Here is a 26,740-nt window from a genome sequence, read left to right as displayed (position 1 = left end):
CAATGACACAAGAAAGGCTTATCATGGCTTTAATGTCAGTGAAGTCACAAATACTAGAAAGTATAGATGTAGTTAATGTTATAGATGCCTTTGCTGCACAGAATGCACGACGTGAAGCGATATCAATTTAGATTTGTCACTTGTGCATTATTTAATTACTAAACAACGGTATTATTCATTAAAAGAGTCTTGATTACTTTTTGTTAAGTTTACTAATATACTGAACCAATTTGATTTGGGGCTTATATATTTTTGTGTACATTATCCCATGTCATATGTGGAATGTCAAAATACAAGGGGCCCCCAAAGAGGTCAATCCCCCCGGGCCCCCAAATCCCTAGTTACGCCCCTGATCTAGACTCACTGTTTATGTTTAGGCCTACTTTAGACCTAGATCTAGTCTAGATCGGATTACAAGTTCCTATCACAGAATCTCATGATATGTTTCTAAATTGTATTGAGTAATGAGTAAGACGTAGACCGTGATATAAAGTTGAAGTTTATATGTTTTCTTAAGTTACGTTCAAAAAATGAAAACATAATAAAGCAACTTCCCAAGGTTTAACCACTTCAAACTCTATAGTTCGTCAAGTGTTAAGTATCCAGCTGTTTTACTAGTCACGCTCATGTGTTGACTGTTAGCCTAAATGTATATAATGTTTCTATATAAACAATCAGCCCAACTTTACATTATCTTCAGTAATATTGGTAATGTTCAAAATAAACACCCATTTGGCTAAAACAACACTATAACATGATTTGTTGTTGTGTTAAATTTCTATAAACGCTTTCACATTCAAGAGTTTAGGTTTTCATATTTTTATTCATTTTTGTTGCTTGTCAATAGAAAGTTGATCTGCTCAATTAAAATGATCTATTAATATAGTCAAATTTTAAAGGAAGAAGACTGGTAAATGTTTGTAAAATGTTTTACATGTTTTGGATGTTCCTTCAGAGTTGAAGATAGTTTACTTCCTAGTCCAAACCTCCCGCAGGACGACGGGGGATGGGTGCGGGCCCTCGACCTTCGATAAATCCGAACGACAGTCCAGTGCGCAAACCGCACGACAAGGCAGCCATGGTAGACATGAGTACCACTAATTGAGAGTATGGGTAAAAAGGAGGCATCTTCTATTTTCTATATCAGATCAGGTTTCTAGGTCAAATGTTGATGATTTGATGTTATGGGGTGTGTATGTGTGTGTGTGTATGTGTTTGTTTGTGTGTTTTTATGGTGACAATGGACAGAAGTTAGCGATTGGGTGGGGGGGGGGCGGACGAATTTAAGTAAAGACATCACACAATTTGTATACGAATTTATTAGTTATGTTAATAATATATCACTAATTATTTATATTTCAAACTATTTTTAGATTATTTCCCCCTTCCCCCCCCCCTCTAGTATGTTGGCCAATTTGGTGGGGTGGGGAGGTGGCAATGGCATCAATTCCGCCCCTCCCCCCACCACCATAAACTTTCATTCTATACCCACCAATGCTACGTTAAGATTGGGTTTCAGTTTCATATTGTATTTGTCTCGTCTTTTTATTTAAGACAAGACTTTAATGAAAGAGATAACTTATTTGAAATAGGAAGTTAAACAAATATAGCATGGTAGTATAAGCTCCCAACAGTTGACTCATTTAAGTGGGGGAAACTAATGGGAAATCTATTTAGAAAACAATGTATCAACCTAAGGGACATCACTCCTTGCGTAAACTACACTGATGTAAAGTTTTTAAAGTATTAAATTCTCAAGATGTTAGGCACAGAAGTGCATGTCATAACGTAGTGGCGACGATCTCATTCTGTGTTTTTATATTATAGGAAACAAAGAATATACTTGGATATCTGATAAATAGCTAAGTGAATTGGTTCTTTAAGGAGGGCGTTGCCACAATGACAATTAATGTTCATCGAAGTGATGTAGGGATAGTGATGAGAAAGTTGTATGTGTATTACTAAACATGATACAATTTCATTTAAAAAATTCATGGAGGAGTGGCATATGATTATGCTTCATTCGAAGATACTATATATGTACTTACAAATAGGTTTTACAATTGGTAAGTATTAATGTTATTAAAATCTCATTTGTTCCATAAAATGTATTGATGAATCATTTATAGGAAAAAAAAACAACCAATCATCACATTTCATATCTGTCTGTGGTCCATTCTGGGACATAGGCCACAAATCAGCTTCCTCTAAGCCTCTCGGCGAGGCTCTCCAACTTACCCATCTGCTTGGAATCTGCTTCCAAATCGCGGCGCCATGTATTCCTGGGCCGTCCCCTGTTTCTCTTCCCTTGGGAATTCCAGGTTATGGCTTGCCTTGTTATGTTGGATGCAGGCTTGCGAAGGGTGTCACCTATCTATCTCCAGCGTCTCTGGGGGATATCTACTTCAATGGGCTGCTGCTTTGTTCTTTGCCATAGTTCCTCATTCCAGATTTTGTCTGGCCAGCGAATCATAAAAATCTTCCTCAGGCAGGTATTGATGAATACCTGGATTGTTTCATGGTGGTGATGGTGGTTCTCCAGGTCTCTGCTCTATAAAGTAGTATTGGCTTAACAACGGTGTTAAAGAGCCTATTCTTGGTGATGGTGCTTATTTCCCTAGATCCCCAGGTGTTCTTCAGCTGATGGAGGGCTGGTCGAGCTTTACCAATGCAGGTTCTGACATCTGCATCTGCTTCTCCATGGTTATTTAGGATACTGCCGAGGTAGGTGAAGCTTTTCACCTCTTTCAGTGCCTCATCTGTAGGCCTAAATGCATAGTCATAATCTTTAGTTCCGTTAGTGCATTTCACCTTCACCTATCTCTTAGGTCTGTTGGACCGTTGGGGCACCATTAAAGGGCTGTCAACCGCTTGTCTCCACTCCTATCTGTCCTTTGCCTTGGATTGAATTTCATTCACTGATAGGCCTGTCCATCCTTTGATGTCGTGTTTCCATCACTTTCTCTTTCTTACTCTTCTTCTTCTTTTTGGTTCTGTTTCCTGAAGGAAAGTCTTTGCGAGCCTTGAGGACCTTGTGATGTAAGTCTGAGTTTACTTTTTTCGACAATGGTTAACAGGTAATCGAGGGTTTCCAATAGCTGTCTTAATCCTGTTTCTTATCTCTTTATTCGTGATGCGTGGCACCTAGGATCTGTAGCATATTAGTTCCATCGCTAGGATCCTCTTCTCGAGATCTGCACTCAGAGTCCAAGATTTGCCATGACCAGGAAGCGCGTGTCTGATTTCAGTGTCGATGGCTATGCCTAGTGCACTTAGATCTTAATCTGCTTCAGCTATTTATATTGGCACTGCGTTTCAGCTTTCTCTGACTGTGACCCGGCAGAAGAAGGCAAGCAGTACCAAATTTCTGTCCAGTGGACTACACGAGCCAGCAACACCACGCTAACAGTGCGAAGGAATGATCATATGATAGGCGGCTGTGACACTAACCACTGTTCCAGCTACTACTCACGATTTAACATATGGATGGAAGAAGTGACTGACCAACAGTTTGTCACACATGTAACGATAAAAAACGTCATTCGAGAAGATGCGATTAACTGGACCATCAGTCATATAGGAAACTTTGATGTCAAAAGCTCATTACTGTTTAGTTGTTTTCTTGTTACCATAGGTAAGTGTATGTATGTAAGTTTATGTGTGTAGTGTATTTTTGTAAGTGTATGCATATAAGTATGTATATGCAAGTCTCTATACGTAAGTTTATATATTTTAATGTACATCTGTATGTGTATGTATTTAAGTGTACATTTGTAAATGTATATATGTAAGTGTATGTATGTTGATGTACATGTATTAGTGTATGCAAGTGTATATATTTATAAATATGTAAGTATATAAATGTAAGTATAAGTATGTAAGTGAATACATGTAAGTGAGAGAGAGAAAGAAAAGAGAGAGAGAGATAAAGAGAGCAGTATATTAATGTTTAATTACATGAGTGATTCAAAATAATTAATGCAATTTCACTCAATTTTTTTTAAAGTATATGTTATATTTTACTTGATTTTATTTATTCTCAGTCAGACCAGACAATGTCACGTGTCATTCAGCAGATTATATGAATGGCCATAAAGTCAGCTGTACAACAAACGTAATCTTTCCTGCAGCAAAATGTTTATTCTTAGTTTATATCAACGGTGTAAGTCACTTGTTTATTTTTTTTTAAACAGTTTTTTATGATTAAACGCGCATGATCAGTTGTATCACACTGATGCTCAGCTTTACTACTTTGTTCTGTGATATTATTAGGTAAATGTAAATGATAGGTTTGTATCATCATTATCATCCTCATCATCAACAAACTCCATTTGAATTGATTTGAGTTACAGCTTTAGAAGCTTAAATCCTATCTTGCAGAGGCTCTGGACGGAAGCCCTGCTGCTGTGCGTAATGCACGTAGGTCTTGGGCTTGTGGTTTCCCAGACTTGTGGAGACGAAAATCAATAAGTGTCTCGAAAAGAATCTGAGGCACATTTTCTTCTTCCATCACGCAGAGGGGGCCCTATCACACTTTGTCATTGACTTCAGATCTGATAGCTTTTATAAATTAGTTTTACTTTGCATTTTTTTAAAGTCTCCTCTCCCATTTACATCAACAAAAATATATTTGTGTGTGTGTGTGTGTAAAGTTCACAGTCCTTACCAGCTTCCAATCTAAAACTAGGGTCGTCTCTAATACAATCTGAAACAAGGGTCGTCTCTAATACAATCTGAAACCAGAGTCGTCTCTAATACAATCTGAAACAAGGGTCGTCTCTAATACAATCTGAAACTATGGTCGCTAACGCAACCTAAAACCAGGGTCGTCTCTAATACAACCTTAAGTCAGGGTGGTCTCTAATACAATCTAAAACCAGGGTCATCTCTAATACAATCTAAAACCAGGGTCATCTCTAATACAATCTAAAACCAGGGTCGTCTCTAATACAATCTGAAACCAGGGTCGTTTCTAATACAATCTAAAACCAGGGTCATATCTAATACAATCTAAAACCAGGGTCATCTCTAATACAATCTAAAACCAGGGTCATCTCTAATACAATCTAAAACCAGGGTCATCTCTAATACAATCTAAAACCAGGGTCATCTCTTATACAATCTAAAACCAGGGTCGTCTCTAATACAATCTGAAACTATGGTCGCTAACGCAACCTAAAACCAGGGTCGTCTCTAATACAACCTTAAGTCAGGGTGGTCTCTAATACAATCTAAAACCAGGGTCATCTCTAATACAATCTAAAACCAGGGTCATCTCTAATACAATCTAAAACCAGGGTCGTCTCTAATACAATCTGAAACCAGGGTCGTTTCTAATACAATCTAAAACCAGGGTCATATCTAATACAATCTAAAACCAGGGTCATCTCTAATACAATCTAAAACCAGGGTCATCTCTAATACAATCTAAAACCAGGGTTATCTCTAATACAATCTAAAACCAGGGTCATCTCTAATACAATCTAAAACCAGGGTCGTTCTTAATACAATCTAAAACTATGGTCGCTAACGCAACCTAAAACCAGGGTCGTCTCTAATACAACCTAAAACCAGGGTCATCTCTAATACAATCTAAAACCAGGGTAATCTCTTATACAATCTAAAACCAGGGTCGTCTCTAATACAATCTGAAACTATGGTCGCTAACGCAACCTAAAACCAGGGTCGTCTCTAATACAACCTTAAGTCAGGGTGGTCTCTAATACAATCTAAAACCAGGGTCATCTCTAATACAATCTAAAACCAGGGTCATCTCTAATACAATCTAAAACCAGGATCGTCTCTAATACAATCTGAAACTATGGTCGCTAACGTAACCTAAAACCAGGGTCGTCTCTAATACAATCTAAAACCAGGGTCGTCTCTAATACAATCTGAAACTATGGTCGCTAACGCAACCTAAAACCAGGGTCGTCTCTAATACAATCTAAAACCAGGGTCATCTCTAATACAATCTGAAACTATGGTCTCTAACGCAACCTAAAACCTGGGTCGTCTCTAATATAACCTTAAGTCAGGGTGGTCTCTAATACAATCTAAAACCAGGGTCATCTCTAATACAATCTGAAACTATGGTCTCTAACGCAACCTAAAACCTGGGTCGTCTCTAATACAATCTAAACCCATGGTAGCCTCTAATACAACATAAAACCATTGTCGTCTCTAGTACAGCCTAAAACCAAGGTCGTCTCTAAGATGGGAATTTCTTAATTATTATGATTCCTATTTTGCTTTTCTAATCACATATTTTGAAACTCATGTCAGCCAATTTATTTCTTCGTCTTGCTAGCTCTGTTTGTATATCTCAATGAATTTTATCTTAATGACGAGGCTACAGTTTCATAGGGTATGTGCTTTGGACTGTTGTGTTCCTACAGCAGTCACTCCCTGTCATTCTGAAGGAAGCTGGGACTAGGGTGCTAGTAATGTCGTTTCTGAAAGAACGCCATCAACATTACACAAATACAAAATAATTTTATACCATACATTTTGTTTATTTTTTAACAGAAGAAAATATCAGCCACCAATAATATTGTGTATGAAAATATGCCTATGAAATCAACAGAACTCCCGATTGGGCATTATTTTAAGTCAAGCTGCACATATACGATATCAAAGTCCCTCATGGAACCTGGAGATTATCTTATAAATGTTACAATAGCACCGGAGATAATCAAGCCAGGAGATGAAGAGAAATATGGATTGACAACAACAATACGTTTTCATATAGGTAAGTGATTTGGGGGAGAAACGCGATGGCTGAGTAGTTGAGCGCTTGGCTTCCGAACCTGGGATCCTGGGTTCGAATCTCGGTAAAGACTTGGATTTTGAATTTCGGGATCATAAGGGTGCCTGTGAGTTTACCAAGCTCTAATGAGTACCTGACATTATTTGGGGAAAAGTAGGCCTAAAGGTGGTTGGTCTTTGTGCTAGCCACATGACACCTTCGTTAACCGTGGGCCACAGAAACAGAGATGAGCTTTACATCATATGCCCTATGGACCACAAGGTCTGAAATGGGAAGTGAAGATTGAATGATATATACATGACTGATAGTGTTATTGTGATACAAGACATACTGGTACTTGCGAGACTTATAATATATCTTTATGGAATAATGTTATGTTTTGACTAGGTTGTGTTATGATACCACAAACTAATTTAAAAACATACAAATAAACGTATAAAATACACAAAACACCCAAAGATAAAGGCACATTCCTTATTCCATACACTAAAACACATTCATATAGGTGCTATTTCTTTCTTAGTGCCCTTAACTTATGGGACGGGTTGTCTGCACCAGTCAAGAAAACCTATGACATAACAGAGTTTAAGTCTCTTAACATGAACGAATAAACACAGGAACGCTTAGGACATAATGTATATTCTTTATGAAGTGAAGACTATAATTTATAAGATAAAATATTTTACAATTATTTATGTGTAGCACTTTTTGGTAATTGTTAAAACGAGCGGTAATAGAATAAAGCTTTCTGAAAACCACACAGAAGGCATCGATAATTATAGAACACTTTGACCCAACACAATTTCTATGGATGAGCTAGGTTTCTTTATTATCCAGTGTTGCAAGCCTAGATAAACACAACATTAAGGTTTATTAAAAGAAGTTTTTACAAAGAAAGATAGTAAGCTCGTATAAAAAATCTCAATTAATCAGCAGAAACATTGACACAGATGACAGGGCCTCTTCTTTTGAAACAATATTTGGTTTGAAGACAGCCATCTCAAGTATCTCTATCAACTCAGGCTGTTCCAGTATTGTATTAGGCTGCTCTATTATAAATTAAAACTGGGATGATTGAATCAACTAGGAAAACCGACGACTAAACATAAGTTACTGATCAACACGTGTGACTAGATTGAAACATGAAACGCGTAATTATGTACTATTTTGAAGTAACACCTACAATTTATAAGACCAGATTTCTACTTGCACAATGATGGACTAACTAATATTTACATGATGTGGACTATAGCATGTTCAACAGTTGGAAACAAACAGCAGATATGGGATAATATTTTAGTATAAGTGATATAGCTAGCTGAGCAATTTACTTTTAATAATAATAATAAAAGATTAATGAGGAATGCAGTATTTCCCGTGGCTACGCAGCCCCAGATGAGACCTATATATTTTAATAAGTACACAAATAATTGTAGAAATGTTTCATACATTTCGTTTTTTCACTTTTTTGTATCACTTACCCGTACTAGAAAAAAACCCCACTATTGCTGAAAGTCTAACTACAGTCAATCTAAGATGCTTATAAAGGCTATAAACATAGATTTTAATGAATATTGGTATACATATAAGTGAATATTTTTCGCTAAGAAGGTCATAGCCTACTTCACAAAGGATAAAAATTATATTTTTTTTTAATTATTTTTTTAAAAAATTAAAATGAAATATAATATAGATGTACAATTTATGACTGTTTTATTGCCAACCGAATGTAAACTCTTCATTTCTTTGAAATCACATTTAAAAAAAAATAAGTTAAGATATTTTTCCCTGGTTACAGAAGAATTTGAAAATCCGATATTAAATAACATCAAATGGACCTAATGCTACTTCCCCCCCCCCCCCCCCCCCAAATACACAAAAAAAAAAAAAAAAAAAAAGTTTTTGTTTATTTATTATAACCGTTAACCGAAATAAATAAAAAAAATTTTGACAGAAAGCTCCGAAGTAAAACTAGAAAACTGTCCGAGAATAGTTGAAGTAAACACAACCATCACGTGCACATGTGTAATCGTTGGGAAGAGAAAAACGTCAAACGTGATCCGATGGTACAGTCAAGATGATCGTCTTCTCCATAACGGAAGCTCAATCACACTAACAGGCAGTCAATCGTTAACAGGTTTTGTTTTGTATTTTATATTTATATACTGTAATGTAGATTTATATATCATATATAATATAAAGCATTGACTTGAAAACCGAAAACGATTTTTATGTGAAACAATATTCAGTTTGTAAAGGTGATTTTAAAATTGATACAAAAGTAATATAAGCTATCTAAAACTAGAACGTATTTTTAATTTTATTTCTTATCTTCAATGTTGATTGCTGGTTTAGCAGAACGTAACTTAGGAACTTACGACGTAAACAGCTCCTCTAAAACATTTTCATTGTTGTTTTAGCTCCTATAGTTTAATAGTTGAATTTTTTTTTACTCAATGCCAAAGCAGTCAGTTATCCAATATATATACAAATGGTCAACATTCAAATAATTCATGTCCAACGAGTTTATGTCCAAATATTTTAGTATCCGAATAGTTAACATCCAAATAATTGATGGCCAAATAGTTTATGTCCAAATAGTTATTGCATACATATTTTTATATCTAACAAGATAATGTCCAAATAATTAATGCCCAAATTGTTTATATTTATATAGTTGAAATGCAAATAATGTCTAAAGACTTTATGTCCGATTCGACAATATTATAATAAATATGCAAGAGGTTAATATCTAAATAGTAAATTTCCAAATAGTTAATTGAATATATTTTTTAAAAATCTTAATAGTTGATTTCCAAATTGTAAATGCCAATAACTTTAATGTCCAAAAAGTTAATGTCCATATAGTTAATATACAAATAGCAATAAGCAAATGTCCAAATTGTTGAAATCAAAATTGTTAAGGATGAATTACTGTAACACCAGTATTAATGCTGCTGAATACGTTAAATTAGGGCACAAAATGATTAAATGTTAACAAAATTATTTATACTAGTTCTGAAACTTTACTTCAGCGCAGTCCATTACAGACATTGGCTTACTTTACTGCCTCTATAACCCTTCACGATCATCCAGTCCCAGCTTAATTTAAAATTTATCGACCTGCTTTTTTCTTAGTAGGAAAAACAGTTCGTTGTAGATGCCAAGAGAACGACTTTGTGAAACTAAGCATATTATATGGCAACATCAGATATCATCAGATATGGTTTCAAAGGTTGTCATGGCCAGGGGTGTCAATGGGGTTAAGCTCGCATTGTCTATAAAGTACTCCTAATGGCATGCGTCTCAAATAGCCTCTGACAACTAAGTCCAGCACCTGGCCTGCTCGTGTGGCTTAGATATTAAGCCCGGCGAAACTGCTCTTACTAACAGGTGAAGGGGTGAAGGCGGATACCTGGCGCCACAAAACCGGGAGCTTCGGGCAGATGGAGCTCGTCAGCCTAGTAAGGCAGTTCATCTAGGAGAGGGGTACTCTGACTTCAAACCCCCGCTGCCTTGCGGTACTGAGGCTTCAGGAGACAACCTCGAGGAGAAATCAGGAGTGAAGCCCCTTAGGCGTTGCGAGTATCAGCTACGAAATTCCCTCCGGCAGCTTCTGCAACTGAGTTGGTGCCAAATGTAATGCGATGCGTTCCTTTGGATCACATCAGCAAGGTCGAGAGAGGGATCATGACGCATGGGCCACCCATGACCCCTTTATCCAAGGCCCAGGAATGCGCCCCGGAGAGGAAACTCTGGTGCTGCTGCAAAGCGGCTAAAACAACACGGGAGACAACAGTTACGGGTTATAAGTCCAACTTGATTGGCGTAATGTATGGACGCCACGGGTTGTCTCTGACGGTGGGAGAGGTCTTCGCACCTCACTGATCAGCTACCGCCCGCCTCAACCTGGGCAGCCCCCAGTCAGTTAGGTGCTGATCCGCCACAGCCTGCCTGCTCTAATGGGTGCTTAGAGCTTAGTTTAAAACGACAAGTAGGCTGGAAACTTGCACCAAGCAACAAAAGAAGAAAAATTAAAGTGAAAAAGAAAATCCCTGTCATGCGACTGGCCACTTGGAATGTCAGGACAATGTGTCCTGGTCTCACTGATGATCTAAGGCAGATCGACCATGCAAGGAAGACGGCAGTTATAAACAACGAGCTAAAAAGGCTACATATTGACATTGCAGCCCTGCAAGAAACCCGACTGACCGAAAACGGCATGCTCCGCGAGACTGACTACACTTTCTTTTGGAAAGGGAAAGCACAGGATGAGACTCGAATACATGGTGTGGGCTTTGCTGTCAAGAACAGTCTTCTTCCCATGATAGTCCCTCCAGTTGATGGCTCGGAACGGCTACTAAGCATAAGTATGATGACAGCATCTGGAAAAGTCACTCTAATTAGTGCCTATGCCCCAACACTATGCTCGCTTCAGGAGGACAAAGACAAGTTCTATGAAGACCTCAAAGAAGCCATTGCAAACATTCCTCAAAAAGAACATATGATCCTTCTAGGTGACTTCAATGCCAGAGTAGGATCAGATCACACTACCTGGCCAGACTGTCTTGGGCTTTTTGGAATCGGAAAGATGAATGAGAACGGACAAAGACTGCTTGAATTCTGCACATACCATAAGCTCTGCATTACCAACACATACTTCAGAACAAAACCACAGCACTGTGTCTCATGGAGGCACCCTAGGTCTGGGCACTGGCACCAACTGGATATGATACTGACACGAAAAAAGGACATTGGAAATATACTGCTGACACGTAGCTACCAAAGCGCGGATTGTGATACTGATCATACTTTAGTGTCCTGCCGGACAAGACTGCTGCCAACTAAGATCCACACTTTACAGGGAAAAAGAAAATCACGCCTGAATACTACTAGCACAAAAAATCCTGATCTTTGCACCGAATTTGAGAACAAATTAGAGGAAGCTTTTAAAAACTTCTCTGTGACTGAGGTAGAAAAAAGCTGGACGTTTATGCGTGATACGATCTACCAAACAGATATCTATATAAGTCCTAGACATATAGTTGAATAAAATCAAAGGAGCTAGGGGCGCGAGTATAATGTTTTGGGTCTTGGGGGACATTACTATAATTTTAGTAGCATCGATTAAATGACATAATTGATATATTATTGAAATATAAAAATATTAATGTTTCATACATAATTAAGATGTCACACTAATCAGTATATTCGTTAATCTGATTCATTCTCAGAATACAAATGTGAGGGCGATGTCTATCGTAAGTCAAAGAATCCTTCAGTTGTATATAGTCCAGTGGTGCTAGGTGAGCTCATATTTTATACAGTCTTATAAATCTAATCCAGTGATGCCAGGTCCAGTCTATTTTTTTTTTAAGGCCACCCTCACAGGCCTAGTCGCGAAACTCCTTCTATATAGATCTAGACCTAGAAGTCTAGATTTTAGAGCCACTCATAGAGTAGACTAGTAGGCCTAGATCTAGATTTCTAATAAATCTAAGATCTACTGTCTGTTGTAGGCTATTTAAATGTCATTGAAACTAATATTTTTTTTTTTACTAATGACTAATAGTAGTAATATGTTTAACTGACTAAACTAAATCAAGATCTAGAAACAGATGATGAGCCACTCACTACTTGGTCATTGTAGCATTGACTATATATTGACATTAGAATTCGCAATAAGTGATTAGCTATGACCATCAATGTGACTACATGGGCTCTTAAGTAATGTAGTATCAGTATGGTCAGATGGTCTGAATGATTTCTACTGCACATCAGCTTGCTATCAGCATCATTGCAGGCTCTACCAGTTTGTGTGCTGCAAACTACGGTGTCCAAGGTACATGCAGCATAAATACCATAAGTCGCAGGATCTGGATTTTTCCTCAGGATTGACTCCCCAACCCTTTCCAATGTTTGGGTATAGGTCTAGAGTCTAGGTCTAGCTGTAAAGCCAACAAAGCCCAAAAGCTTACTCGTTTAGTTACTTGCCTATGCCTCTTCTGTCAGTGATACAGTTCTGCCCAATCCTATATCTGATCCACATGAAGGCTAGTAGTCGGACTGGTTGTCAGAGACAATTTAAGATGCATGCCATTGGAAGCTTGTTATAAGAATACCATGTCATGTGGAGTGCCTTTTTCCACTACCACTTTTGTCAATGACAATCTTACCTAGGTAACAAAATTTCTCAGACATTCAGGATTTTTTTAATTTTAAGTTTGAGATGTTCCTTCAGAAATAAAGATTAACTCTTTCTCTCCTAACTGACAATACCAGCGTTGATTCTTCCAGAATGTGGTAAATAATTACAGAGAGAAAGAGTTAACAGATCTAGAATCTAGATCTTAATCTAATCTAAGTCCTAGTCCAAACTTGAGACAACTGTGAAGACAGTTGGAGCACATACCACACAGCCAGGCTGCCATCCAATGTTCAACCACACAAACATCATTGCACAAAATATTCTCTATTTTATTCTATTGACAATGGTGACTTATGAAGAATTGAAAAAAAAAAAGAAAACAAAAAAAAAAACAACAACAGGGTTTTATTTGTGTTGAAATATGAGTAGGCTTATTTCAAGTCTACATTATTTCAGTTGTTTAAATAATTAAAATAAAACTTCTATAATATCAAGATCTACTTAGAGTACTTCTAATTACCTAGATCTTCTAGATCTAGACTCTATAGAAAGTAGGCCATATCTGTATGAGATCTAGATACATTAAATATATATCTAAATCTATAAACTATGTCTTTGAACAAAAGTACCATATTAGATCTATATTATTTCTAGGCAAACATGGAAATATATGTCAACAATCATGAAATGAAACAATTACAAAAAGGATTTACCAAATTAAATTAGTTCAGAAACAAAAGTCGGATTATTTGCAGATGATTGCATAATTATAGAACAATAAAAACAACACAAGATACAGAAATTTTATAAAGAGAATTAGATAATTACAGAAATGGGAAACAAATTGGAGCATGTCTTTCCAACTAGAAAAATGTCAGTTATTAAGAGTAACAAAAAAAGTAAAATTGATTCCACTTATCTTATTCATGGTAACACAGACTAAAAATGCAAAATACCTATGTGGTATAATAAATGAAAATCTGTCATGGAATCCCCATATTGATGAAACTATCAAAAAAATCAAAGAATTAGGGTTTATTAAAAGAAATTTCTATAAATCAAATAAGAACATAAAACTAAAATGTTATTTATCCTTGGTTAGGCCAATAATAGAATATGCATCCTCTGTTTGGGACCTGTCAACTCAAGAAAACATTAAGAAACTGGAACAGACACAAAATATAGCAGTGAGATTCATAACAAAAGAATATTTACTTTTGACTAGAGTTACACCTTTAGTATAATCACTAAATTTAGAAAGCCTTCAGGATAGAAGACTTAAAAGTAAAGTAGCAATTATAGGCTACATAAAACACTGAGCCATAATCTTCAAATACATAAACAAAATTTAATAAAATAGTCAGAAAGACACAAAGATAAAGGCACATTCCTCATATCATATGCTAGGACAAATTTGTACAAATGCTCCTTCTAGCACTATTAGAGTATGGAATGGGTCGCCTGAGCTAGCCAGGAAAACCAGTGACTTGGCAGAATTTAGGTCATTGGTTAATATGCATGACTAAATGAATGATGCATAGCATGTAATCATCTTCTATTTTGAAGTAACATCTGTATTGTATAAGAAAAGAATAAGAAGAACAAACAAATGATAAATGCATTATCTTTCAAACAGATACCAAGAAAAATATCAACTGCAGCATTGAAGAAACAAATGAAAACATACAAGTGATTTGTTCAACACATGAAATTTGTTCAAGAGTTTCATGCATTTTTAATGTTACTTACAGCAGGACTGATGTAAGTCTAATGTGACATTCACTATTATGATAATGAAAGAAAATTTATTAGATAGGAAACAACTTTATATAAATATTTGTTAAATATAAAGATATAAAGGATTTGAGTTTCTAATTTAAAGTATCGGTATATGATATATATTTTTTTTCAACATAATGGACTATAATCAGCTTAATTTTTTCTTCAGTAATCATAATAAAAACAATTTTGTTACCTATAAAAGTTATCATCATAAACTTTGTTCTTTTATTATAGACTGGTTTAGAGAATTCTCGTTATGTGACATCTACACTTGAGGAACACAGCAATTGTTCCACTTGTACATTATATCTCAAAAGATCACACTTTGACAGTGCTGGAGTGTACAACATCAAAATAACATTCTCTCTTAACACATCAGATATCAGTCAACACATTGTATATGAAGCCAACAGTTTTCTACAATTTTTTAAAGGTAGTTGCATATGTCTTTTTACAAAATTTTATCGTATCAAAATCAACTAGCTCTGTGAGATTAATTCAATGAACTCATAGCTCTACCATTTTAATAACCCTTGACTTTTGAAATATGCTAAATTATTATACTTGTTAATGACAATGGTATAAGATGTAAATAAATTCAAGTTAAAGTTAGATAATGTTAGAACCATTGAGACATGGTATTCTGAGATTGAAATTAACTAGAGATGAAATTGTATTAATAGACACATTTAGGTTGAAGACACATTCACTTTTCTGAAAATCTAAATTTGGAAAGCTTTGTCATTTTAAGGTTAAAAAAAACAAACAAAAGTTGTTCTCTTTGTACTCACAGAGTGGTTTGTCTAGAACAAATGAGAATAGAGTATTTCAATAAAAAGAACAAAAATAAAAAAAAAAAAGTCTGTGACGTCACATACATGAGTGAATGAAGAATGGACATTTTCATTTCTTGATTGCTTTACCAACAACTTGGCTTTAAGCTTTATAAATTTTTTTGTTTAAATAAGAAATTGTTTTAACTAATTGAATTGGGCTAATTCTTTATCATGATTTATATTCGTAAAATTATTATTTCTAGATTTATGAATTAGTGTTCTGAATTTTGAGAGCTTTGACTTTCTATTCTTGGATTTGTTTAGTTCTTTAGTTTATTTGAAGTCTAGTTGTATTATTCAAGTACAGGAAACTGCTAGGGTCAATTATTACAACAGGAATAAAAACATTTAAAATGTACTCAATCAAAACAATTATTCAATGTGACAACTTCCGTTGTACCCAGTATATACTTTGTACTCGTCACTGCCTCACCTCATGCTTAAGTCTTGACAAATTTAAATGTTAACTAGAATTATTTTTTCATTGCAGTGGATGACAGCCATAGAAGAGACAAGACAAGTGCACGATTTTTTCAGATAGTATCTATTTCTTCAGTGGCAGCAGTTCTATTTTTGATGATGTCCTCAGCTCTTATTTATATAGCAGTTCTTCAGAAGAGAAGTAAGTAGATTACAAAGCTTATATTAAATCACTCTGTCTGTTTGGTAAAAAATTTGAACACATTATTTCTCTATTGCTTTGATGCCAAAAAAGGGTAATCAGTCCTTCAGTATTAATTATGTGGGGCATTAAAGATGTGCTTTAAAAAATCAATAAAAAAAGTTCAGGGTTTAAAACTCAGAGTAAATTTAGTAAATTTACCCTTTTAGATGTTATGATGTATAAAACAGATGATGTAAAGGTCAAATTAACCCTGTTTAACGAGGCCAAAAAAATGACCAATAGCCTTTACTTTTCCCAAACTGTTGTCAGGTATCTATTAGAGCTGGATGGACTCAGAGACACCCTAAAGATCCTGAAATTAAAAATTCACCAGAATTTGAACCCGGGACTGCTTGGTTGGGAAGCCAAGCGCTTTACCACTCAGTATGAAAGGGAAACTTATCATAGACCTGGGGTACAGTCAAAGTTTAAAAAAAAAACTGTGGGAGCTTAGTCATTCCTTACTGCTAACATTAATGATGTTTATCAAAGCAATGACCAGTACCTAATAAATGTACAAGCAGATCCCACAAACAGAAAAGTCAATACAGTTATATTTCGACTAGGCACCAAGAAAAATGGAACACTTTTTATTTTTGACTTACATAAGCCTTTTATTTCATCATTATTAAAATTAAGTCAATGAAGTTGGGACACTTTTTTTTCATGTCGAGAGAGGGGAAGTATGTTTCATTTATGTACCTCCCAGGAAGGCTACATGTTGGTGTAGTATGTGCCCTGGACTGTCATCTTGATAGTCCTGGGTTCAAATTTTGCCTACCACCTTCTTGGTCATCCTGCAAGAAGTTTAAATTAGAATGTAATAATCTTTAACTTTGTTTAATAAAATAATTTGATAAGTTTTGTATGCCAATGTATTATTGTTTTTTTATTTTTATTATTTTTCTTTAAGAGAAACAGAGGAAAATAGAAATTCGTAACTCAGTGAAAAATGTAAAGACATATGAGAACAGATTGTCCATACAGTCAGACCACAACTATGAATGTATGCAACCAGAAGATCACTATGACAGATGTGTTGACTTGGTGTGGGATGATATGGTCAGACAGCAGGATCAGCCGATACAAGACATAATTGATACAGAATACATCACCCCCATAGAAACAGAACATATTCATACTCCAACATAATGAGTGTTACTAGATACATTGCAAACTTTACACAGAAATGATTAAAAAACTATCAAACGTTTATCCTATAAAGAAGATACAAGCGCCACCTATTGAAATAATGTAAAATAACTCCTTGTTCCCTTGGAAATGTATGTTTTTTCTTATGCATCATATTGTCCTGAAATGTTAGATTGTGTTTAATCAATGCATCACTTATTGAAATGTTTCAAAATCATAATTACTCTGAAAAACTTTGTATTGTTTGTGAAATGAAAATTTTTTAAAAAATTGAATAAAGCTTATTGTTATTATTTAACTTAAAAGAGCAGTTTTGACTCTTCCTTCCATCCTTGCTATAAATATAACAAGAAAAGGATTCCCCTTTCAGACCTTGTGGTCTATAGGTCATCTGTTCCTATGGCCTATGGTTAACGAGGTTGTCATGTGGCCAGCACTATGACCAACCACCTTTACTTTTCCAAACTAATGTCAGGTATCCATTAGAGCTGAGTGGACACAGAGGCACCTCAAGATCCTGAAATTGAAAATCCCTATCATAATAAGAAAAACATTACAAATACTTTTTTAAAAAAGACAATACCTTCTTTAGAAAGCTTAATAACTAATGAATGTTAGATTTAAAAACAACGGAGGAACATTTTTTATCCCACCCCATTCTTTAGATCTGGACTTACAAGATGATGCACAAAATTTTCCTGAACCTTAATTTATAAACTCTTCAATGAATACAAAAATACCTGAAGACGTTAAAGATATTTTCTCATTCTCTAGCCAAATTTTAATTTCTTTTTCAACTTTTACAAATTATAACTTGAGTTTTCCCAGTGTGGTCAATGAGGGTGTAATTATTTTCTCAACAATATACAGCAACAGTCTACTTTGCGGGATAATCATTAGAGCCATTTCTGTTATTCGCCCAGAAGATTCCAGGAAGTTTCCACAAAGTTATGAGTTTAATAGAGGTATTCTTAAAACAAGAGAAAGTCTTTGCTTTGAATTATGAAATGTACTAGTTATTAAAAATATTTCTTGAATATATTTTGGATAAGTTCTGACACTTTACACTGACTTGTTTCTTTTAAATATGTCAACAAAAGAAATGTAAATCAAAGTATAATGTAATATGATGACTTTTTTTTTTCAAATTGCCAACAGTGCTTATAAGAAATAATATATTCCTTGCATCAGAAGTCAGACATGCTGTTATCTATTATAATTCTTCTTTGAGACATAGTATATTAGAATGCTAGTTAAAGATCTAAATTTGTTTCCTGTTATGTGTAGACAAAGATAGTGAAACTATAGCTATGTTGTTTATTTTTTCATCAAGCAAGCTAAAAGACTGTACTTGGTAATCAAACAATTTTTATTTTCCTTTTTTTTTTTTTAAAATATATTAATAATAAATTTCTGACAATTTAATTCAATTATATTTTTTAAAAAAAGTTTATTTTTACATATAACAGTACATATGCAGTTATCTATAATATAAAGCACAATGTAAAGAGTATATGTATGTAAACATATATAGTCTATGGTATGTATGTATATCCCAAATAAAAATCAAAACTGTTTGACCAATCTTGATAAACCTTGGCATAAATGTTTTTTAGATCATAGCAGATACCATAGTTTATGCTTAATGTCCCTTAAATTAGAAAAAAAAGTGCACAATTGTATCTCTGATAAAGAGGGAAAATATTTAACAAGTTATGTAAACCTGTTTTCACAGTATCTGACTAGTGTATTTATATAACATCAAAGATAGAAATACAGTACATCTTGGTAGTCCTAGTCAGAAATATAAATTATAAAGATAATGCTTGTTTGAATAAAGAGTTATAGTGTATAAGTACACCTTAATCAGTGAATAAATATTTGGAAAGACATAAAAATATGTTCAAAGCAGAGGTTCTCAAACTTTTTCAGCCCTTTATATACTCAAAACTTGCCAATGGACCTCTAAGTGAAAAATTAAAATAAATGCATACTGATACTTTAGAAAATTACAAAAGAAAAAAAAACCCCAACATGTTGTTGAAGGAGTGTCTTTTTTTTTTTTTAAATATAATTTATTTCAAAATAATAATATACAAAATTAATGTCTTGGACAAGGTTGATGTGATTGTGTGTATTTATGTCCAGCTAAATGTTTGCAAGTTGCAACTGATAATCCCACAAGCACACATTTCTAGTCAGTTTATTTTAGTTGTGACCAGGTTCATTATGGCATTATGTTGTACCAAATAAGAAGAAGAGAAAGCAGTCATCCACTTCTGTACAATGATCCATAATGAAAGATATAAAATTGGTATTTGAGTGAAGAATGCCTCTAAATCTTAGTCATAGACATATTAAACAGTAATGAGTGGGGGAGTTATTATTCATATAATCCAACTGGATAAAATGGCTTTCAGCAAAAACATTTTTATTGTATACACATTTCATCTTTCTGCGGTCGTCTTATGGTTGTCTCAAGCACCAGTTTGAGAAACACTGCTCTAGACTGTCATCTCTTATTAAAATTATTACATGATTTCACTGTATTAAAACAAACAAACAATGTTTAAGTATAATTTTCTATCTAACTGAACCTTATATCTGACAGATTGCAACAATCATTGTGATTAAAAACAAGCAAGATCCAGTATCAAAACAAGTACAAGCAAGATCCATTATATCAAACACTAAGTTAGCCCCCTTTTTTTTAATCCAAAAACTTTAATGTGCCATAAAGGTTTTATGAGAATAAAGGATCATGGAAGAACTTACAAATGTAAAATACTATACAAGTTGCTGAGCATCTAAAAAATAAAAAAAAATGTTACATGTTCCCCTTTACTCTCTAAGTCTTATCTACACTACTACATAATAATAAATAATAATGATAATAAGGCTTGAAGATTAATGAGGAATGCAGTATTTCCTGCGGCTATGCAGTCCCAGCTGTGACCTACATACAATTTAATTTCTTAAGAGTATGAATTAAATGAAAAGTTTCTTTTAGTAGAATTAATTACAAACACTGTACTTCTATCTAATTCTGCTTGTTTCTCAGTAAGGTGTTTTAATTATTACATTATTTATACATGAAAACAAAAATAGTTTGATGACATTTCACAGTGAGAAGGAAGGGACCAGCCAGGTACATACGCCATCATTTTTTTAAATTTAATGAGCTCATTGCAATTGTAATAGAAAAAGAAACAGGATTATCATCAATAAAAAATAGGGGGTATACAACTTTTTAAAAATTATTTTTGTAAGCTTAGTCCCAAGTACAATTATTAAACAGTTTGTAAAACAAAGGCTTGTCTTCCAGTCTGAAGATTAATGAGGAATGCAGTATTTCCCGTGGCTACAACACATAATACACACAAATTAACTTTGTTAAACATATTGGAATTAGTTTGATCTACATCTGGAGATACGATAAAGAGATCACATATCATCAGAATCCTCATCCACATCAAAAACGGGTAGAAGCAGATATGAGCCAGAACAACCAGGACACATGGCAGCATCATATTCAACATGGGGCTCTAACTTTGACCATTTCCCTAATGATATATGCTTCTTACACCCATGAGGATGTGAGATAATCACTATCAATTTTTCGTCTGTGCATTTGACAGTAGGATAGTATTTAACTACAGCATCAGACCAGTTTTCAATGAAAACATCAAGATGTGCATCCAATTTTTCAACCAGATCCATATCACAAGATATGCAAAAAAATGTACAATAGTCACTATCTACATCCATTTTCACAATACCATTTCCTAATAAATTGACAACTTTATCTTCTCCCTCATCAAAAAAGAGTGTACACTTGTATTTTGTGGCATCTTTGCAGCCCTTAAGCAAGTTTGCCGAGGTCATTATTCTTATCATGCCCCATTCTTTGCTTGGGTTCTGAGAAGTACTGCATTTCAAACAGTAGCATTTGTGATTTTCATTAGTGTTAATAAAAACTTCATCTATCTTGCCTGTTCCTTGTAAATAGACATTTTCTTCTTGTGGAAGTTGTACCATGATAACCAAGTCAGCTAAAGCGGTAACTAAATTAAACATTTCCTTGTGTTGGTAACATGGTGGTAGATGACTGACTGAGAAGTTTTGCAAGTCTATAAATGAACTGTGTGCAGTTCCTTTAGTGCAAGTCAAACTTTGAAGAGGTGTCAGACACAGATCCATTGTATTCTTGAGGCATATATCATGAGAATTTAAAAAATCTATAAAATAGAGAAAAAAAAAACAATATTCATTATTCACTAAAAAGCTAAAAAAATAATAAGGTAACTTTAGTCAATTAGCAACATTACAGATAGTCACAACATCTTCCCTGTAATACAAATGGAGAAATGCTTTTTATGAGAAAGTTAGTTAAAAGTTACCTGTTGATGTGCTGACGAAATGTAAAGCAAAATATATAGATCAATATTGACCTTATGAATATATCAAACAGTGTTACCTTTTCAACAAATAATCCTTAGTTAAATTATGAAAAAAAATTTTTTCTCTTTACTTTTATGTCAATTTGTCATATTCTACTCTAAGTAATTCTGACTAAAAGATTCTTTCACAGCTTTGCTGTCATCACGGGTCATTGAACATATTTTTAAATAAGTAGAATGTAATTATATATAGTTTGTCCATAGTGGTTCGATGATGACCACTTTGTCATCCAGGGGGCTGAGAGCTTTGCGCTGGGGTTTTGTCCACCCTCATGTGGCTGGTAGAATGTAATACTAATCTAGTGTATAGCAGTGGTAGAAGACACGGTGGCTGAGAGGTTAAGCACTTAGCTTTTACCTGGGGTCCTAGGTTCAAATCTTGAAGCGGGGATTTAGAGTTTCAGGATATTTATGGAGTCCATGAGTCCACCCAGCTCTAATGTGTGCCTGACATTAGTTTGGGAAAGTAAAGGTTGTTGGTTGTTGTGCTGGCTACATGACAACCTCCTCATTAACCATTGGCCAAAAACACAAATAGCCTTAAAATCATCAGCCCTAGAGATAACTAGGTTTTAAAGGGGAACTTGTCGTTTTCTTTAATAATAATAATAATAATAATAATCTTTATTATCCGTAAGGAAATTTGTCTTACAATTTGTGCATTACACCAAACAAAAAACATTATAACTATTTAATATAGCAATGGGGTGGTTATGACAAGATACATGTAAAGCAGTAGTTGTGAAAGCAGTGATACAGATATACACAGTTAAGCAAATTATGTATCAAGTGACAATGGATTTTGACTTAAGGAGGAGTCTAAAGTTGGGATGAAAAGAAAATAATTTATGTAAAGAATTTGGAGTTAGTGTTTTTTTAATATACCTAGAATTTGGCTGTTAAATGTGATACACATGTCCTACAAGTTCCCATCAAATATAATTTTAAATTGGCACAGAAACTCAATATGCCAAAGCTACTATAACAGTGCAAAATGCTGATGGTGTGTCTAATAGCTTTAATAAAGTTGAAGACTGTCTAAAGGAGAAACATCAAAACATTTTAGGATTTCTTTTTATCTGAAATAGGAGGATATTTCCCAAACTGGAAGAAAATTTTTGAATATTCCCATCACTGATTAAAGCTTAGAATTTTGGAAAAAAAAAAGAATATTAAAAGGAAACAAATTTCTCACCAGAGGATGGATCACAGGTCTTGTTTTTAGTTGCAAGTACTTGATTGGTATCTTCTCTACTATAAAATGAACAACATAAAACTATGAAGTTTAAATATTTCAATTACAATATCTTCACAATAGATACACATATGCAATGAGATTGCTTACAAAGCAATGATTATCATTTGTTTGGGATTAAAAACAAACTTTCTTTAAATATTTAATATACTACTGCTTCTTTGTTCTAATTTTTCATGTTGAAGAGTTCAGATCAATAATCCCATATCTGAGATGAACAGTGAAGTGTTTTCAAAATCAGGTATTTATCCCTATAGTTTTTCTTCTATAGGAGGGTTTTTGGGGCCAGAGTCTTGTTCAGGACTCTTGGTATAGTATGCAACTTTGAAGGACATGGTCAGCATTCTCTGGTGGTTCTTCGCAAGGGCAAGATTTGCTAGTCCTGAGTTTTAGCTTCTGGATCATATGTTGTCTCATTCTGTTTAAAATTATCACCCTAACAGAATAAACACCACTCATCCACCCTTCTGAAGACACCAAATATTAAACCGAACCATACCCTTTTTGAATGCCCAATTTTAATTCACCTAATGACACAACAACCCAACATTACCAACATTCTGTGTGGCAGTGCTGATCAGTTGAAAAAAAAAAAAAGATTGCTATTTTTCTTTGGTGAAATCTGCAAAAGATTCTGCATCTAATCATCTAATCTGGCTAGAAGAAGTGCACACATTTTTTTTTAAAGTGACAAAATTTAGATTTTATATAATAACAATTTAAAACCATTATTTGATGTGGAAAATCATTTCTCATAGATTAATTATTGAGGAAAAAAATAGACTATTTAAGGCTGACATGTTTCCCATTATTTACACTTAAACTAATGTTTTATTTATATTTCAATGAAACACAAACATAAATAAAAAATATTATATTATATTTAATAATTGAAATTAAAACAAAACAAAACAAAAAAAGAATCACATACCTATTACTCTCTTTAGAAGATTCACAAAAAGGTGGGCAATCCATCTCTGCAAGAACTGGAGCAGCTACAAAAACAAGAAGAAAAAAAAAAATTATATTTTGTTTTCTATTTTGTCTAAGAGTTATTTTTAAGATCAATAGCTAATCACCGAAGACTACTTTGCTCTAGGCCAGAATGGGTTTCCTGAGCTTAGTCAGTTGAGCTCCAAAAACATCGTAGGATATAAAACTTGCCCTTTTTTTTTATTCGTAGAGCCATTAGTGCATGGAAAGTGTTGTCTGAATCAGTCAGAAAAATGATAAACTTAGCAGATTTTAAAGTCTCCTAGCATCCACAGCATGACTGGAATAACACATGAATAAATGCAGGATGTAATTATCAGTTCAGTTCTAGATATGCATTATGAAACTCAACATAGACCATATGATGTCAGGCAAGAGTTGATGCGCCAAATTGTATGGCAATGCAAAGTGGGCCACTTTCAATACCCAGTCCTCCACTGACCACTGTTAATAATGATATCCACCAACACTTCAAAAAAATATAAAAAATTACAGGGGTTGTGTGAAACACACTGAATTAAGTTCATCATGTTCTTCTTTTTTTTTTTTATTTGATATACCATATCATTTAAATTCAAGATTGTAGCGAGAGGAGAGTTCATCAATGCATCACTTATAAATTAAATATATAATATACGTTACTTCAATGCAACTATTAGAATCGGGTCTGGGTCCAAAATTTTAAATTTGACATTTCCAAAAGGCTCATAGAAAAAATAAACCAAAATCTATAATTATAATGATGTATTATTATAGGAACAAGACTTAATAATAATAATAACTACCAGATCTTGAATAAATCGTGTCTTCTACATTTCTAGATGTATTTTTTTATAATACCACTAGACGTATAGCTAAGTTACGTGTTATTCCCCTTTGAAATAATTTACATTAGTCTAAATCTGGCCCTGTCCAAGCCCTTGCTGGACACAGCAGACACACACACACAAATTTTTGTCTTATCTTAAAATACAGACGTAAAAAAAACAATCAATCATATCACTAGCATGATATGATTAGCTGGCCTGCTTGAATTACTATTTACAAAATGGACAATAAATATCCTTATAATTATAGGGTCTATGTATAAATTAACACAATAACAAAAATCTATTTACCTGCAGCCATTCAAGATACAGTAACAGCGAGTTGTAATCGAGAGAATTAGGAAGGAATGCTTTGTCCACCGTAATCCATGTGGCCACTTGCTGACCAATTCAGGGCAAAGGTCAAAGTGCTATCTGTTGGCCAGGATCACCCACAAGATGTAGACCTACTACCCTCAAAGAAAAAGGCATAGGCTATACAGAGATCTTTTGAAATGTTAAGATTGTTCTTTATTGATTTCTCATCAGCTTTTAACACTATACAACTTCATTTACTCATTGAAAAGATGAAAGCGTTGAAGATTAGTCCATACATAATACTATGGGCTAATGAATTTTTGACCCAGAGATCTCAGAGGGTTAGGGTAAACAATGTTATATCAAATGAACGCATAGTTAACACAGGGGCGCCCCAGGGGGCTGTGACATCGCCATTGTGGTTCATTTTATACACCAATGATTTTCAATCCGATAGTCCTTTTTGCTCCTTCACAAAATTCGCTGATGATGCGGCTCTTCTTGCCCTGCTCTCAGAGATCTCAAAAGTAAATGAGTATTTCAAAGAAATATAACACATTGAAAAATACTGTAAAGATATTTTTTTATTATTAAATGTAAAAAAAACCCCAAAGAAATGATAATCGATTTTCGTATGGAAAGGAAGGAAAATGATATTGTTTCTGTAGGTGGAGAAACTATTGAAATTGTGCAAACCTTTGAATACATTGGTACTAAATTTTACTGCAAATACTGATTAAATCAGCAAAAAAAGGGCAGCATAGATTACGATTACTAAGAAAACTGTCCTCGTTTAATGTTAGCGAAAATGCCTTGGCTATGTTTTATCACGCTCATATCTGCAACATTTTAAGTTTCAATATCACTGCCTGGTATGGCAATCTGAGCATTAAAAATAAACTTTATAGAATCCTAAATGCTGCTGGTAAAATAATTGGCAAAAAACAAACCCCATTTGGGCAGTTGTTTGAGACAAACATCTATAAAAAAGCTAACAAGATCCTCGAAATAAAGAATCACCCTTTGTGTCAGGATTTTGTGATTTTACCATCACAAAAGAGATACAAGACACCGATAGCAAAGACAAACAGACACAAACACTCTTTTGTTCCCCTGGCAATCAAATCATTAAATAAGAACAATCTGATATAAACTTTGTCACATGTAAATTATGAGTGAGTCTGGTGTGAATGTACACTTTGGTTTCTTATAGTTATAATGTTTTTTGTTTGGTGTAATGCACAAATTGTAAGACAAATTTCCATGCGGACAATAAAGATTATTATTATTAGGCCTGTTCAACGGAACGAGATCGGACTATGAGCGTATGAAGAAAGGCGTGATTGTACATATACAATAGTATACAGTAACTATATAGTAATACCAATAGTAGGCCTACAATTATTAAATTAAGAGACACTTTAAGTCTGAAGACTAAAAAGTAAAGTAGCAATTATACATAAAAACACTGAAACATAGGCCTAAATGAAACATACACAAACACAACAAAATACTCAGAAACGTATAAATATAGAGTACGTTTCTTATCCCATTTGC

At 34.2% G+C, this 26,740-nt stretch overlaps 2 protein-coding genes across 5 annotated transcripts; one reads left to right on the top strand and one right to left on the bottom strand.

The window, feature by feature from the left end:
• Positions 1 to 1,636: 1,636 nt before the first annotated feature.
• LOC106058949 (uncharacterized) lies at positions 1,637 to 17,656 on the top strand. 4 transcript variants are annotated; one of them, XM_056011302.1, is made up of 10 exons: positions 1,637 to 2,066; positions 3,320 to 3,634; positions 4,044 to 4,162; positions 6,529 to 6,751; positions 8,724 to 8,906; positions 12,004 to 12,075; positions 14,554 to 14,678; positions 14,934 to 15,132; positions 16,026 to 16,157; positions 17,131 to 17,656. In XM_056011302.1, the coding sequence occupies exons 1-10, from the start codon at positions 1,952 to 1,954 to the stop codon at positions 17,349 to 17,351; spliced, it is 1,704 nt and encodes a 567-aa protein (XP_055867277.1). In that variant the 5' UTR covers positions 1,637 to 1,951; the 3' UTR covers positions 17,352 to 17,656. The 4 variants fall into 4 exon arrangements, with proteins under 4 accessions (XP_055867277.1, XP_055867279.1, XP_013071925.2 ...); XM_013216471.2 differs by having other exon boundaries at positions 1,638 to 2,066; positions 17,113 to 17,656; XM_056011304.1 differs by lacking the exon at positions 8,724 to 8,906 and having other exon boundaries at positions 17,113 to 17,656.
• Positions 17,657 to 18,853: 1,197 nt separating this feature from the next.
• Positions 18,854 to 25,327, bottom strand: LOC129922956 (uncharacterized). Its single transcript, XM_056011305.1, has 4 exons — positions 25,178 to 25,327; positions 23,998 to 24,061; positions 23,007 to 23,065; positions 18,854 to 21,589 (listed from the first exon to the last, which is right to left on the bottom strand). Exons 1-4 carry the CDS (start codon positions 25,185 to 25,187, stop codon positions 20,796 to 20,798), a joined length of 927 nt encoding a protein of 308 aa, XP_055867280.1. The 5' UTR covers positions 25,188 to 25,327; the 3' UTR covers positions 18,854 to 20,795.
• Between the last annotated feature and the right edge of the window lie 1,413 nt (positions 25,328 to 26,740).

This window comes from Biomphalaria glabrata, chromosome 14 (assembly GCF_947242115.1).
Source record: "Biomphalaria glabrata chromosome 14, xgBioGlab47.1, whole genome shotgun sequence".
In the NCBI taxonomy this organism is placed as follows: domain Eukaryota; kingdom Metazoa; phylum Mollusca; class Gastropoda; family Planorbidae; genus Biomphalaria; species Biomphalaria glabrata.
This window is presented reverse-complemented; position numbering and strand designations above follow the sequence as displayed.